The sequence below is a fragment of the Hemiscyllium ocellatum genome, chromosome 8 (assembly GCF_020745735.1).
Source record: "Hemiscyllium ocellatum isolate sHemOce1 chromosome 8, sHemOce1.pat.X.cur, whole genome shotgun sequence".
In the NCBI taxonomy this organism is placed as follows: domain Eukaryota; kingdom Metazoa; phylum Chordata; class Chondrichthyes; order Orectolobiformes; family Hemiscylliidae; genus Hemiscyllium; species Hemiscyllium ocellatum.
Window position 1 is genome coordinate 22,782,265 of NC_083408.1, and position 13,192 is coordinate 22,795,456.

General features: G+C 42.8%; 2 protein-coding genes across 5 annotated transcripts in view; one reads left to right on the top strand and one right to left on the bottom strand.

The window, feature by feature from the left end:
- The window catches only part of ptgr2 (prostaglandin reductase 2), a 102,876-nt gene that overhangs the window by 62,903 nt on the left and 26,781 nt on the right, over positions 1-13,192 (top strand). Inside the window, exon 13 of one of the 2 annotated variants that reach the window (XR_009644950.1) lies at positions 1,565-1,982. The exons of the other annotated variant lie outside the window; for it this stretch is intronic. The gene's annotated coding sequence lies outside the window, so the exon portion shown is untranslated. The remainder of the gene's footprint in view (positions 1-1,564; positions 1,983-13,192) is intronic. 2 annotated transcript variants of the gene reach the window in all.
- Positions 1-13,192, bottom strand: part of tmem62 (transmembrane protein 62) — a 75,389-nt gene that overhangs the window by 12,823 nt on the left and 49,374 nt on the right. For all 3 annotated transcript variants that reach the window (XM_060828668.1, XM_060828667.1, XM_060828669.1), the window contains one exon: positions 1,638-1,797. In XM_060828668.1, coding sequence (XP_060684651.1) covers positions 1,638-1,797 — 160 coding nt within the window. The remainder of the gene's footprint in view (positions 1-1,637; positions 1,798-13,192) is intronic.

The window sequence follows — 13,192 nt, forward strand, 5'->3', positions numbered from 1 at the left end:
ACTGTCAATTATCATCTAACAAGTGCATGCTTATGGCAATGCCTTTACTAATCAGAAACCACTTGCTAGTCAATCAGTATTCTTCTCTCATACACTTGAAAAATCGTTGTCCCCTTTACATTAGTATTCCTTGCAAATGTCCTAACGACTGTAAGACGAAATGCTTTAACAAAGCCTGTCTTTTTTCAGCAGTACTCAAATGATGGATGTGTTGGTGAGTTTAGGTATTGAGATTAGAACGTGGCTGACGAGGGATGAGTTAAATTCCTGGAACACAGCAAAACCGAGACAAGCCAGACTGTTCAACTTTGTAGTGAGGATTGGTACTGCTGTTGGGTTGGGTTAAAAACTTGACTGTGCAACTGGGCACTAACATGTAGCATTAGAGAAGTGCACAAAGGATTGGGAGAGACAGATAGCACTAGAATAAGAAATAGTAAGCTAATAAGATAGGATCAAACCAAGATGGAATGCAACAGCTTTAAAAATGGTTTACACTTCATGCTTATAAATGCATGGAGTGTGCTAACTATGGTTAAACTAAAGACACAAAAGGCCAAAAATCTGATGACACAAAAATTAGAAGTACTGAATTGAGAGAGAAAGTGTGAAAGACTTCTGTAGAACATGTACAAGCTTAAAAAATAAGCTTGTGGAATGGGTCAATGTTTGATGGATGAAACCTAATGCATTTTGATATGAAGAACCAGGAGAGATGATACAATCTAAAGGGTACAGTTCTAAAGAGAATGTACGGAGGAGGTGATACATATGTACAAATATCATGGGTGGCACAATATTCTGAAAACAGTTAAAAAGGCATACATGATCTTGGGCTTCATAAACAGAGGACAAAAGGATGTTCAGAGTATAGAATGCAACATGTAGAGATTTGTTGATTCTTTTCCAACCCAGAGTCTCTGAACATATCAATTCTGATAACATAGAGGCAGTTCACTTTGGATTAAATTTGTTTTTCTTTAAAAAAAGCTAGAGCACACAGTTGGAAGCAGAACACTTCAGTGGGCAGATTGCCACCACCCTTTGTCAGTATATACAGCAGACTTGCTTTCCAGAACAGCTGGATTGCAAACCCCACCTTGGACCCTGTTCTCCAGTTCTGGATTAGTCTTGAGTGATGACAGTTTAAAACCCCTCAAATTGATTTTCAAGGGATAGTGTATTTATTTTATTAATATTGCAGATATTTTGTACCATGCAGTGAGTATAATGATCACCGTAAGTCTGGCAAATATCAAAATGCTGCTAAACAGAACTGGATTAGACCATCTTTTAAACTCAAGATCACACAAGCCGATTTGTGGACATTGATCACATCTGTGGAGGTTGAAGGATGAATGAACACATTTTGTAATACTGATTATATTATATACAACTGGTTATAACTGATACTGATTATACCAAATCACCCACTGATGCCTCCATGGAAATTATCAATAACAATACAAAATAGCTGGAGCCTCTGGAATTCTAACCATCAAATAGAAGGAAATGGAGGAAGGAAGAAGGTGTAAGAATCCTGAATTGATAATTTTGTTCTCAGTTTGTTCAACAGGATCCTCAGACAAACAGACTCATGGCAGGACGCAACAGTGAGAAAGAGGTACATATGTTACCTCTGCTCGGACTTCAATGTAGTGTATTCCTTCTGTGTAATCCTCGGGTTTCCAGGCTATCGAGAAGAATGGGCCTTCAATGTGAACCGCACTGCCTATACTGATACCATCGATACTGATCTGGACTGAGGTGACTTGTGACGGAGAGAAGACTAAAACCCTAATGAGGAAACATAAATCACATTATTAATCGCACATGACCTACAAACTTAATTAAATCACCTGAGGAGATGACTGTATTTTACACTAACTAATCGAATTTTCAAGAATCCACTTAAAAGTTCAAAACCGGTGATAAGGATGCGGACGTAGCCAAAAAAAAGGTTCCACCGCCGGATTGGTAAGGTAACTAGCTCCTTTTTATTTTTTAGGAATATAGAAGAATGGGAATGGAGGTTAGGGCAGTTAAATGTTCCTCCTGCAGAATGTGGGAGGTAAGGGTCACCACTACTGTCCCTGCTGGCTTCATCAGTGGGAGCTGCACCCAACTCCAGCTCCTCAAAAACTGCTTTAGGGAACTGGAGCTGGATGAACTTCAGAACATTCAGGAGGTGGAGGGGGCTATAGAGAGGAATTACAGGGTGGTAGTTACACTTCAGGTACAAGAAATAGGCAGATGGATTACAGTCTGGGGATGGAAAAGGAACTAACAGGCAGTGCAGGGATCCCCTGTGGCCATTTCCCTTAACAACAAGTATACTGTTTTGGATACTGTTGGTTGGGGGACGACATACCAGGGGTAAGCCAGGGGAAAGGTCTCCTGCTGCTTAGAAGGAAAGGGGGAAGAGGAGCAGAGAATTAGTTACTGGGGACTCCATAGGGGGACAGACAGGAGGTTCTGTGGGAACGAGAAAGACTCATGATTGGTGCGTTGCCTCCTAGGTGTCAGGGTTCGTGATGCTTCAGATCATGGTTTCAGGATCCTTGAGGGGGAGGAAGAGCAGCCCCAAGTCATAGTGCACAAAGGCACTAACGACATAGGTAGGAAAAGGGATGGGGATTTAAGGCAGAAATTCAGAGAAGGTGGAAGCTTAGAACTAGAACAAACAGAGTTGTTATCTCTGGTTTGTTAACCATGTCACATGCTAGCGAGGTGAGGAGTAGGGAGAGAGAGGAGTTGAAAGCATGGCTACAGGGATGGTGCAGGAGAATAGGGATTCAGATATCTGGATAATTCGGGTTCATTCTGGGGAAGGTAGGACCTCTACAAACAGGATGGTCTACATCTGAACCAGAAGGGTATCAATATCCTCGGGGAGAAATTTGCTAATGCTCTTCGAGAGGGTTAAAACAAATTCAACAGGGGGGTGGGAACCTAAATTGTAGTTGCAGTGTCCAGGAGGTTGACAGTAGTGAAGTCAGAAATATAGTTCAATGTCGCAAGAGTGCACCGCCAAGCAGGAAGGTAGTTTGAAGTGTGTCTACTTCAACATCAGGAGCATTTGGAATAAGGTGGGTGAACTTGCAGCATAGGTTGGTACCTGGGACTTCGATGTTGTGGCCATTTCAGAGACATGGATAGAGCTGGGACAGGAATGATTGTTGCAGATTCCGAGACTTAGATGTTTCAGTAAGAACAGAGAAGATGGTAAAAGAGGGGGAGGTGTGCCATTGTTAGTCAAGCACAGTATTATAGTGGCAGAAAGGACATTTGAGGACTCATGTACTGAGGTAGCATGGGCTGAGGTTAGAAACAGGAAAGGACAGGTCACTCTGTTGGGAGTTTTCTTTAGGCCTCCAAATAGTTCCAGAGATGTAGAGGATAGGTTAGCAAAGAGGTTTCTCGATAGGAGTGAGAGTGACAGGGGAAGTTGTTATCAGGGACTTTAAGTTTCCAAATATTGACTGGAAATGCTATCGTTCAAGTAGAGTCATAGCGACTTTAGATGGGTCAGTTTTTGTCCAAGAGTGCAGGATGGTTTCCTGACATAGTATGTAGACAGATCAACAAGGGATGAGGCCACATTGAGTTTGGTACTGGGTAATGAACCAGGTCAGGTGTTAGATTTGGAGGTAGGTGAACACTTTGCTGATAGCGACCACAATTCGGTTATGTTTAGCGATGGAAAGGGATAGGTATGTACCGCAGGGTAAGAGTTATAGCTGGGGGAAAGGCAATTATGATGTGATTAGGCAAGATTTAGGATGCATAGGATGGGGAAGGAAACTGCAAGGGATTAGCACAATTGAAATGTGCAGTTTATTCAAGGAACAGCTACTGTTTATGTTTGACAGGAAATTATGTACGTACCTGTCAGGCAGAGAGGAAATGGTTGAGTGAGGGAGCTGTGGTTTACTAAAGAAGTTGAATCTCTTGCCAAGAGGAAGAAGGAGGCTTCTGTTAGGACGAGACATGAAGGCTCAGTTACAGCACTTGAGACTTTTAAGTTAGCCAGGAAAAGCCTAAAGGGAGAGCTAAGATGAGCGAGGAGGGGACATGAGAACTCATTGGCGGATAGGCATATCAGCAATAAAAGAATGACGAGGGTAAGATTAGGGCCAATCAAGGACAGTAGTGGGAAGTTGTGTATGCAGTCAGAGGTGATAGGAGAAGCACGAAATGAATATTTTTCTCACAACACCAGGTTATGGCCCAACAGGGTTAATTGGAAGCACTAACGTTCGGAACGATGCTCCTTCATCAGTTGGTTGTGGAGTATAAGATTGTAAGGCACAGAATTTATAGCAGAAGTTTACAGTATGATGTAACTGAAATTATACATTGAAAAATACCTTGATCGTTTAAGTCTCTCATCTGTTAGAATGACCATGTTAGTTTCACTTCTTCCGTGCGTAAATCTCAAAACTTTTTTTTAAAAAGTTACATTCTCATCTTAACTTAAACAATTGGCGTCAGCCCAGACAATGTATTGGGTATTAGCACCCCTCTGTGCTGCAGCCTGGGCCATAATGTTTACATTGATTCTAATCTAAAAAATGAGTTAACAGAGCCTTACATGGATTCATGCAGTTTTTGAGCAAAGTACAATGTAACTCTGCAAGTACAAATTCACCCCACAAACATGTGTATGTGTGTGTGCATGTGTACGCATGTGCGTGCGTGTGCCTGAGTATGTGTGTGTGCATGTGTATGTGGGATGGGTGGGATTGTGAGTGTCTGTGAGAGAGACTGTGTGTGTGTGTGTGTGTGTATTTTTCATTAGTATTCACACTGGGAAAAGACAATGCTGTTGAGAAGAATACTGAGATACAGTCGTGATTTGGAGATGCCGGTGTTGGACTGGGGTGTACAAAGTTAAAAATCTCACAACACCAGGTTATGGTCCAACAGGTTTAATTGGAAGCACACTAGCTTTTGGAGCTCCGAAAGCTAGTGTGCTTCCAATTAAACCTGTTGGACTATAACCTGGTGTTGTGTGTCTTTTAACGAGATACAGTCGAGTAGACTAGATGGGATTGAGGTTCAAAGGAGGAGGTGTTAGCAATCCTGGCAAGTGTGAAAATATCTAAATCCCCTGGTCTGGCTGGGATTTATCCTAGGATCCTCTGGGAAGTCGGAAAGGAGATTGCAGAGCCTTTGTCTTTGATCTTTATTTCAATTAGATTAGATTACTTACAGTGTGGAAACAGGCCCTTCGGCCCATGTCATCATTGTCTACAGGAATAGTGCCAGAAGACTGGAGGATAACAAATGTTGTTGTCTTATTCAAGAAGGGGAGTAAAGACAACCTATCAGTAATGATAGACCAGTGAGCTTTACTTCGGTTGTGGGTAAAGTGTTGGAAGAGGATTAGAAGAGATAATATTTATAATCATTTAGAAAGGAATAAATTGATTAGGGATAGTCAACACGGTTTTGTGACGGGTAGGTCGTGCCTCACAAACCTTATTGAGTTCTTTGAGAAGGTGACCAAACAGGTGGATGAGGGTAAAGCGGTTGATGTAATGCATATGGATTTTAGTAAAGCGTTTGATAAGGTTCCCCATGATAAGCGATTGCACAAAATACGGAGACATGGGATTGAGGGTGATTTAGCGGTTTGGATCAGAGATTGGCTCGCTGAAAGAAGGCAGAGGGTGGTGCTTGATGGGAAATGTTCATCCTGGAGTTCAGTTACTAGTGATGTACCGCAAGGATCAGTATTGGGGCCAGTGCTGTTTGTCATTTTTATTAATGACCTGGATGAGGGTGTGGAAGGACTTGTTAGTAAATTTGTGGATGACACTAAGGTCAGTGGAGTTGTGGATAGTGCTGAAGGATGTCATAGATTAGAGGGACATAGATAAGCTGCAGAGCTGGGCTGAGAGGTGGCAAATAAAGTTTAATGTGGAAAAGTGTGAGGTGATTCACTTTGAAAGGAGCAATAGTAATGCAGAGTACTGGGCTAATGGTAAATTCTTGGGAGTGTAGATGAGTAGAGAGATCTTGGTGTCTATGTACATAGATCCTTGAAAGTTGCCACCCAGGTTGATAGGGTTGTTAAGAAGGCATATGGTGTGTTAGCTTTTATTGGTAGAGGGACTGAGTTGCGGAGCCATGTGGTCATGTTGCAGTTATACAAAACTCTGGTGCGGCAAAGTTGGAGCATTGCATACAGTTCTAGTCACTGCACACTTTACCCACAACCGAAGTAAAGCTCACTGGTCTATCATTACTGATAGGTTGTCTTTACTCCCCTTCTTGAATAAGACAACAACATTTGTTATCCTCCAGTCTTCTGGCACTATTCCTGTAGACAATGATGACATGGGCCGAAGGGCCTGTTTCCACACTGTAAGTAATCTAATCTAATTGAAATAAAGATCAAAGACAAAGGCTCTGCAATCTCCTTTCCGACTTCCCAGAGGATCCTAGGATAAATCCCAGCCAGACCAGGGGATTTAGATATTTTCACACTTGCCAGGAAGGATGTGGAAGCTTTGAAAAAGGTTCAGAGGAGATTTACTAGGATGTTGCCTGATATGGAGGGAAGGTCTTGTGAGGAAAGGCTGAGGGACTTGAGTCCATTTTGTTCGAGAGAAGAAGTTTGAGAGGTGATTTAATTGAGACATACAAGATAATCAGAGGGTGGACAGTGAGAACCTTTTTCCTTGGATGGTGATGGCTAGCACAACGGGCCATAGCCTTAAGTTGAGGGGTGATAGATATAGGACAAATGTCAGAGGTAGTTCCTTTGCTCAGAGAGTAGTAGGGGCATGGAACGCCCTGCCTGCAATAGTAGTAGACTCGCCAACCTTAAGGGCATTTAAATGGTCATTGGATAAACATATGGATCATAATGGAATAGGGTAGGTTGGATAGGCTTCAGATTGGTTCCACAGGTCGATGCAACATCGAGGGCCTGTACTGTGCTGTAATGATCTATGTTCTATTTAGTAAAGTGGAGAATTATTGCAATTGTAACAGTTTGAGTATTTTAAGCTATCTGGTTTGACTGGAGTGTTCTTAGAACAAAGAAGGCTGACAGGAGATAAAAGGGGCCTGTTTAAAATTATGTGCCCATATGGACAGGGAGTAATTGTTTCCATGAATGGACAGCCTGACGACAGAAAATCAATACTATTAGCAAAGAAAACATTAACTGCAGAAGCAGGCCATCTGGCCCATCAAGCCTGCAATGTCATTTGATTAAATTCATTTGTCACTTAATTGTAACCTCAACTCCACCTTGCTGTCTGTTCCCACAATAACCATCAACTCTCTTGTCAAAGTTCTGCCTAACTCAGCCCCAATGACCCAGCTTCCACTGCTCCTTAGGGAAGAGACTTCCAAATACCAACATCCCTCAAAACAAAAAGCCTGTTCATATCCATCTGAAATGGGAGACCTCTCATTTCAAAGCTGTGCTGTCTCATTCTAGACTCTCCCACAGGGTGAAACAACCTCTCACATACAATTCGCCAAAACCTTGCTCAGCTATAGCAAATCTTCCTAAATTTATCTTCTATTCCAATTACAATAAGAGCTAGTGTTCTATTTGCCTTCCCAATTATTTATTGTTCCTCCTTGGCAACATTGTGATTTGCGTACAAGGTCAGCCAGAGCTCTCTCTACTGCAGCATTCTGCAGTCTCTCTCCATTTATAGAATGTTCTGTTTCTCCTCCAAGAATGGACCGTATTTTTCCATTTTCCAACCTTTTGCTCACTCACCTATTTCGACTATCTGCATCCTTTTGCAGACTTTATACTCTTTTCACAATTCTCTTTCCTACCTGTTCTTGTATGATTAGATTACTTAGTGTTGAAACAGGCCCTTCGGCCCAACAAGTCCACACCGACCGCCGAAGCGCAACTCACGCAGACCCATTCCCCTACATTTAACCCTTCACCCAACACTATGGGCAATTTAGCATGGCCAATTCACCTAACTTGCACATTTGTTTTGGATTGTGGGAGGAAACCGGAGCACCCGGAGGAAACCCACGTAGACACGGGGAGAATGTGCAAACTTCACACAGGGAGTCGCCTGAGGCAGGAATTGAACCTGGGACTCTGGCGCTACGATGTAGCAGTGCTAACCACTGTGCCACCGTGGCAACAATATAATTGGGTCCCTTTATTCAAGTCATCAGGAGGTCATAGCTCCCACAGCTAGCTAGACTACACCTTCTTCCACCCAACCTCCTGTAAAAATGCCATCCCCTATTCCCAATTTCTCCGCCTCTGCTGCATCTGTTCCCAGGACGATCAATTCAACCTCAAAGTCCCAGATGGCCTCCTCCTTCCATGATCGCAACTTCTTACCAACTTGGTTGACGATGCCCTCCAGCGCACCTCCTCCACTTCATGCACCACTGCCCTTGAACCCCCCCCTCCCAACACAACAAGGACAGAACCCCCTTGGCCCGCACCTTTCATCCCTCCAACCTCCCCATGCATCGCATCATCCTCCGCCACGTCCGGCACCTCCAGAAAGAGCCCACCACCAGACATATATTTCCCTCCGTACACCTATCAGCGTTCTAGAGAGACCATTCCCTCCACGACTCCCTCGTCAGGTCCACACCCTTCACCAGCCTACACCCCACTCCTGGCACCTTTCCCTGCCACTGCAGGAAGTGTAAAGCCTGCACCCACACCACTCCACTCACCTCCGTCCAAGGCCCAAAGGATCCTTCCACATCCATCAGAAATTTACCTGTATCTCTACCAATCTCATCTACTGCATCTGTTGCACCTGATGTGGACTCCTCTACATCAGGGAGACACAATGCCTCCTTGCGGATCAGTTCAGAGAACATCTCTGGGACTCATGCAGCCACCAACCCGACTGCACTGTGGCTGAACACTTCAACTCCCCCTCCCACTCCGTCAAGGACATGCAGGTCGTGGGCCTCCTCTACTGCCAGACCCTTACCACCAGACAGCTGGAGGAAGAACAGCTCATATTCCAACTTGGGACCGTGCAACCATGCGGGATAAATGTAGATTTCAACAGCTTCCCGACCCAAGCCTCCAACTCAGCACTGCCCTCCAGACCTGTCCATCACTTTCCCCTTGACCTGTCACCTTCTCCCTCACCTTCATCCACCTATTGCTTTCTCAGCTACCCACCCCACCCCTCTCCCATTTATCTCTCAGCCCCAGCCCACAAACCTCATTCCTGATGAAGGGTTTATGTCCGAAATGTTGATTCTCTTGCTCCTCAGATGCTGCCTGACCTGCTGTGCTTTCCCAGCACCACACTCTCAACTCCAGAACTATTCCCTAGTGACAGGTTACCAATCTGAAAATGATCCACTTATCATGACTGGAAAAAGAGAACCAAGACAAGATTATTCGTTTTTTTACACTGTCCTATTCTAGAATGCATTTTATGAAAGGAGTGAGGGAAAAGATCCAGCTGTAACTTTCAAAGGGAATACTTGAAGGGAAAATCACTACATTTTTCTGAGGAAGGAGTAGGGGAGTCGAAAATGGCTCTTCCCAAGATGCAGACACAATTGCTTGGGACTGAAAGTTCTGTTTGTGCTGCAAAAATCCGTAATTGGTCCTCAGTTGTGGAATTGCTGATTTGTGCTCACTTGGAAGCTGGACAAGTTGGAGATGGGAGAGGTTAACTTTAAACAAGGTAGGTTGTCTGGAGAGCTCTCAGTCCTCCAGGATCACTCTGGTGTCTCAATGTTGAAAATAATCTGAGACACAAATCAACATAAATATTTGTGATGACTATTTATAACAAATAATGGTGATGGTAGTGCTGTTGGAAGGCAGCAATTCACGCAGGTAAGCTTGCCAGATCACCAGTGGTGGGGTGGTAGTGAAATCTGCCAGAAGACATTGTGGTATATCTCAATGTGGTTCTGTGACAGGCCAAATGCCTGCAAGTCAACACAACTACTGAAGGTAATTGTAACCTAATAAAGAAATGAGTGAAAATGAAAAGGGAGCTCCTGAAAATCAAAAGGTAGCACTCAAGAAAATCTCAGATGTGCCCTTGAAAAAAAACGCCCCAGTACTGGGTCAGAAGTTGTGTTTGATACAATTTCAAGGGAGGAAAGGATACTGGAGACAGACATTGAAGGGAAGTATTCTAGATTGAGGAATTTACTGCTCAATGATGGACAAAGGGAGAACAGAACGTTTTACCATAACTGTACGCTACAATTTTGGATCACAACCACTGCTACCATTATTACCATACTATATTCAATAATACAGCCTTTTACACATCCTCTGAACACATCTTTTGGTTCTTTAATTGTTCTATTACCAACTTATCTCTTTACCTATCATCCCTTTGGCTATTTAATCTTGGTCACAGACCTTCTCTTTAGTTCTTTCTTTCCACTCTCCAAATCTTTTAACACTGTTTCTGTACATAGTTAGAAACAGTTAACTCATAACCTCTATCAGTTCTGATGAATATCATCTGAAATGTTGACTCTTTATTGCCCTCCAGATGTTACCTTGCCTACTGAGTATTTCCATCATTTACTGTTTTTATTTTTGATTTCCAGTATTTGTAGTACTTTACTCTTAGTGTTGTAGTTTATAACATTATCCGTGAACTGCCTCATCAACCATAATCTGCTCATGCATATCATCTAGCATTACCTGCACACCAACAACAATGAGCAAAAGGAGATTCAATCAACGTACAAAGATTTTAAAGGTTTGTGGATTTAAAGCAGAACAAGCCACGCAAAGACACATATGATTGGTTTTTCACTTATTCCAAATATCCATTCAACTGTTAGCTCAGTGGTTACAATGTCACTTTTGCACTAGAATGTTTTGGATTCAAGTCTCACTGTTGATAGTTGTACACACAGAGCTGTCCTGGGTGGGTGCTGCACAGTTGCCATTTTCAGATGACTGTTGTTAGAGACATCTGCCCCTTGCACCCAGATTTCCAAAAGGCCTTTGACAAGGTGCTGCACAAGAGGCTGCTGTGTAAGATAAGGATGTATGGCGTCAGGGGTATGGATAGAGGATTAGTTGACAAACAGGAAGCAAAGAATGGGGATAAATGAGTGGTATTCCGGCTGGCAATCATGACTAGTGGTGTGCCTCAGGGATCGGTGTTGGGACTGCAATTATTTACAATTTATATAGATGATTTGGGGACCACGTGTAGGGATGGTAAGGTTTGCAGAAGACACTAAGATGAGTGGCAGAGCAACGTGTGCAGAGGACTGTGAAACTTTGCAGAGGAACATAAACACATTGAGTGAGTGGGCAAAGGTCTGGTGGATGGAATACAATGTTAGTAAATGTGATGTCATACATTTTGGTAAAAAGGATTATGACTTGATTGGTAAAAGGTTGCAGCATGCTGCTGTGCAGAGGGATCTGGGTGTCCTTGTAAATCACAGAAGGTTGGTCTGCAGCTACAAGTAATTAGGAAGGCAAATGGAATTTTGTCCTTCATTGCGAAAGGGATTGAGTTTAAGAGCAGGGAGGTTATGTTACAGCTGTACAAGGTGCTGGTGAGGCCACACCCGGAGTACTGTGTGCAGTTTTGGTCTCCTTACTTGAGAAAGGATGTAGTGGCACTGGAGGGGGTGCAGAGGAGGTTCACTAGGTTGATTCTGGAGTTGAAGTTGGCTTATGAGGAGAGACCGAATAAACTGGGATTATATTCAATGGAATTCAGAAGATTGAGGGGGGATCTTAAAGAAACATATAAAATAAATGAAGGGAATGGATAAGATGAAAGTAGAGAGGATGCTTACACTGGCAGGTGAGACTAGGACATGAGGGTATAGCCTCAAGATTAGAGGGAGCAGATTTAGGACTGAATGGAGAAGGAACTGCTTCACCCAGAGGGTTGTTAATCTATGGAATTCCTTGCCCAGGGAAGTAGTTGACGCTACTTCAGTAAACGTTATTAAAGGAAAGATAGATTTCTTTTGAACCATAAGGGAATTAAGGGATAAGGTGAGTGTGCGGGTTAGTGGAGCTGAGTCCATGAAAAGATCAGCCATGATCTTATTGAATGGTGGAGCAGGCTTGAAGTGCTGACAGCCTACTCCTGCTCCTAGTCCTTGTGTTCTTATGTTCAAGTTGGCATAAAATATCCAATTTTAAAGGATAGCACGGAAATTTTTCCCACTGTCCTTGCTGTTATTTATTATTTATACTGATGTTAGTGAGCAGATTATTTGGTCAAGATTACATTGCTGTTAGTGGGTATTTGTTGAATGTAAATTAGCTGCTGTGTTTCCTACTTTCTAACACTCACTCAACTTCAAAAGGATTAATTTGGCAGTGAAGTGCGTTAGGACATTCCCAGGTTGTGAAAGACACTGTATAATGGACAACAAGTTCTTTCTTAATAGACACAGTACTGGCTCAGTACTGAGAAAGTGGTGTATTGCAGGAGAGGACCCTGAATTCAAGGCCCCAGCTGATTGTTTCAAGTAAAAGGTTAAAGTTTCCTTGCCACCATTTTGAGAAGACTACTGAGTTCTCCTGATTACTGGACTAACACTTCACTTTCAGACAAACCCCAAACTGGATTAATTGATGGGACTTGACCATGCAAAACTACTCCAATGGCTGTAAAACACTTGAATATCATGAAGTCTACAGAGATAAGCAATTCAAACAGACACTCTAAAACAGAAAGGCATGTGGTTTTCCTCCAATTACAAAGTGGAACATTTATATCTTCTCAATTTCAGGATCAGCCGTGGCCTTGAGCATATTCTGCACTGTTCCGCCTATTACCACTGAATCCTGACATCCAAAGAAATTGCAATTAAATAACAGTTTGAATACCATTGAAAGCATATAAGATTCTGGGCTTTGTAAATGGTAACAGAGTACAAAAGTAAGAAAATTATGACGAAACCATACAAAACACTGATTTGGCTCAACTGGAATTATGTTTTGCGCACTAGTTCGGGTGCATTTGAGAAGGTGCAGAAAAGATTCATGAGAATGGATCCAAGCATAAGGAATTCTTATTACATGGATCTATTATAGAAACTAGAATCATAGAATCCCTACAATTCAGATAGAAGCCATTTGGCCCATTGAGTCTGCCAACCCTCCAAACAGCATCCCACCTATTCCTAAAACCCCACATATGTAACCCACCTAGCCTGCACATCTGTGGACATTACAGGACAATTTAGAATAGCC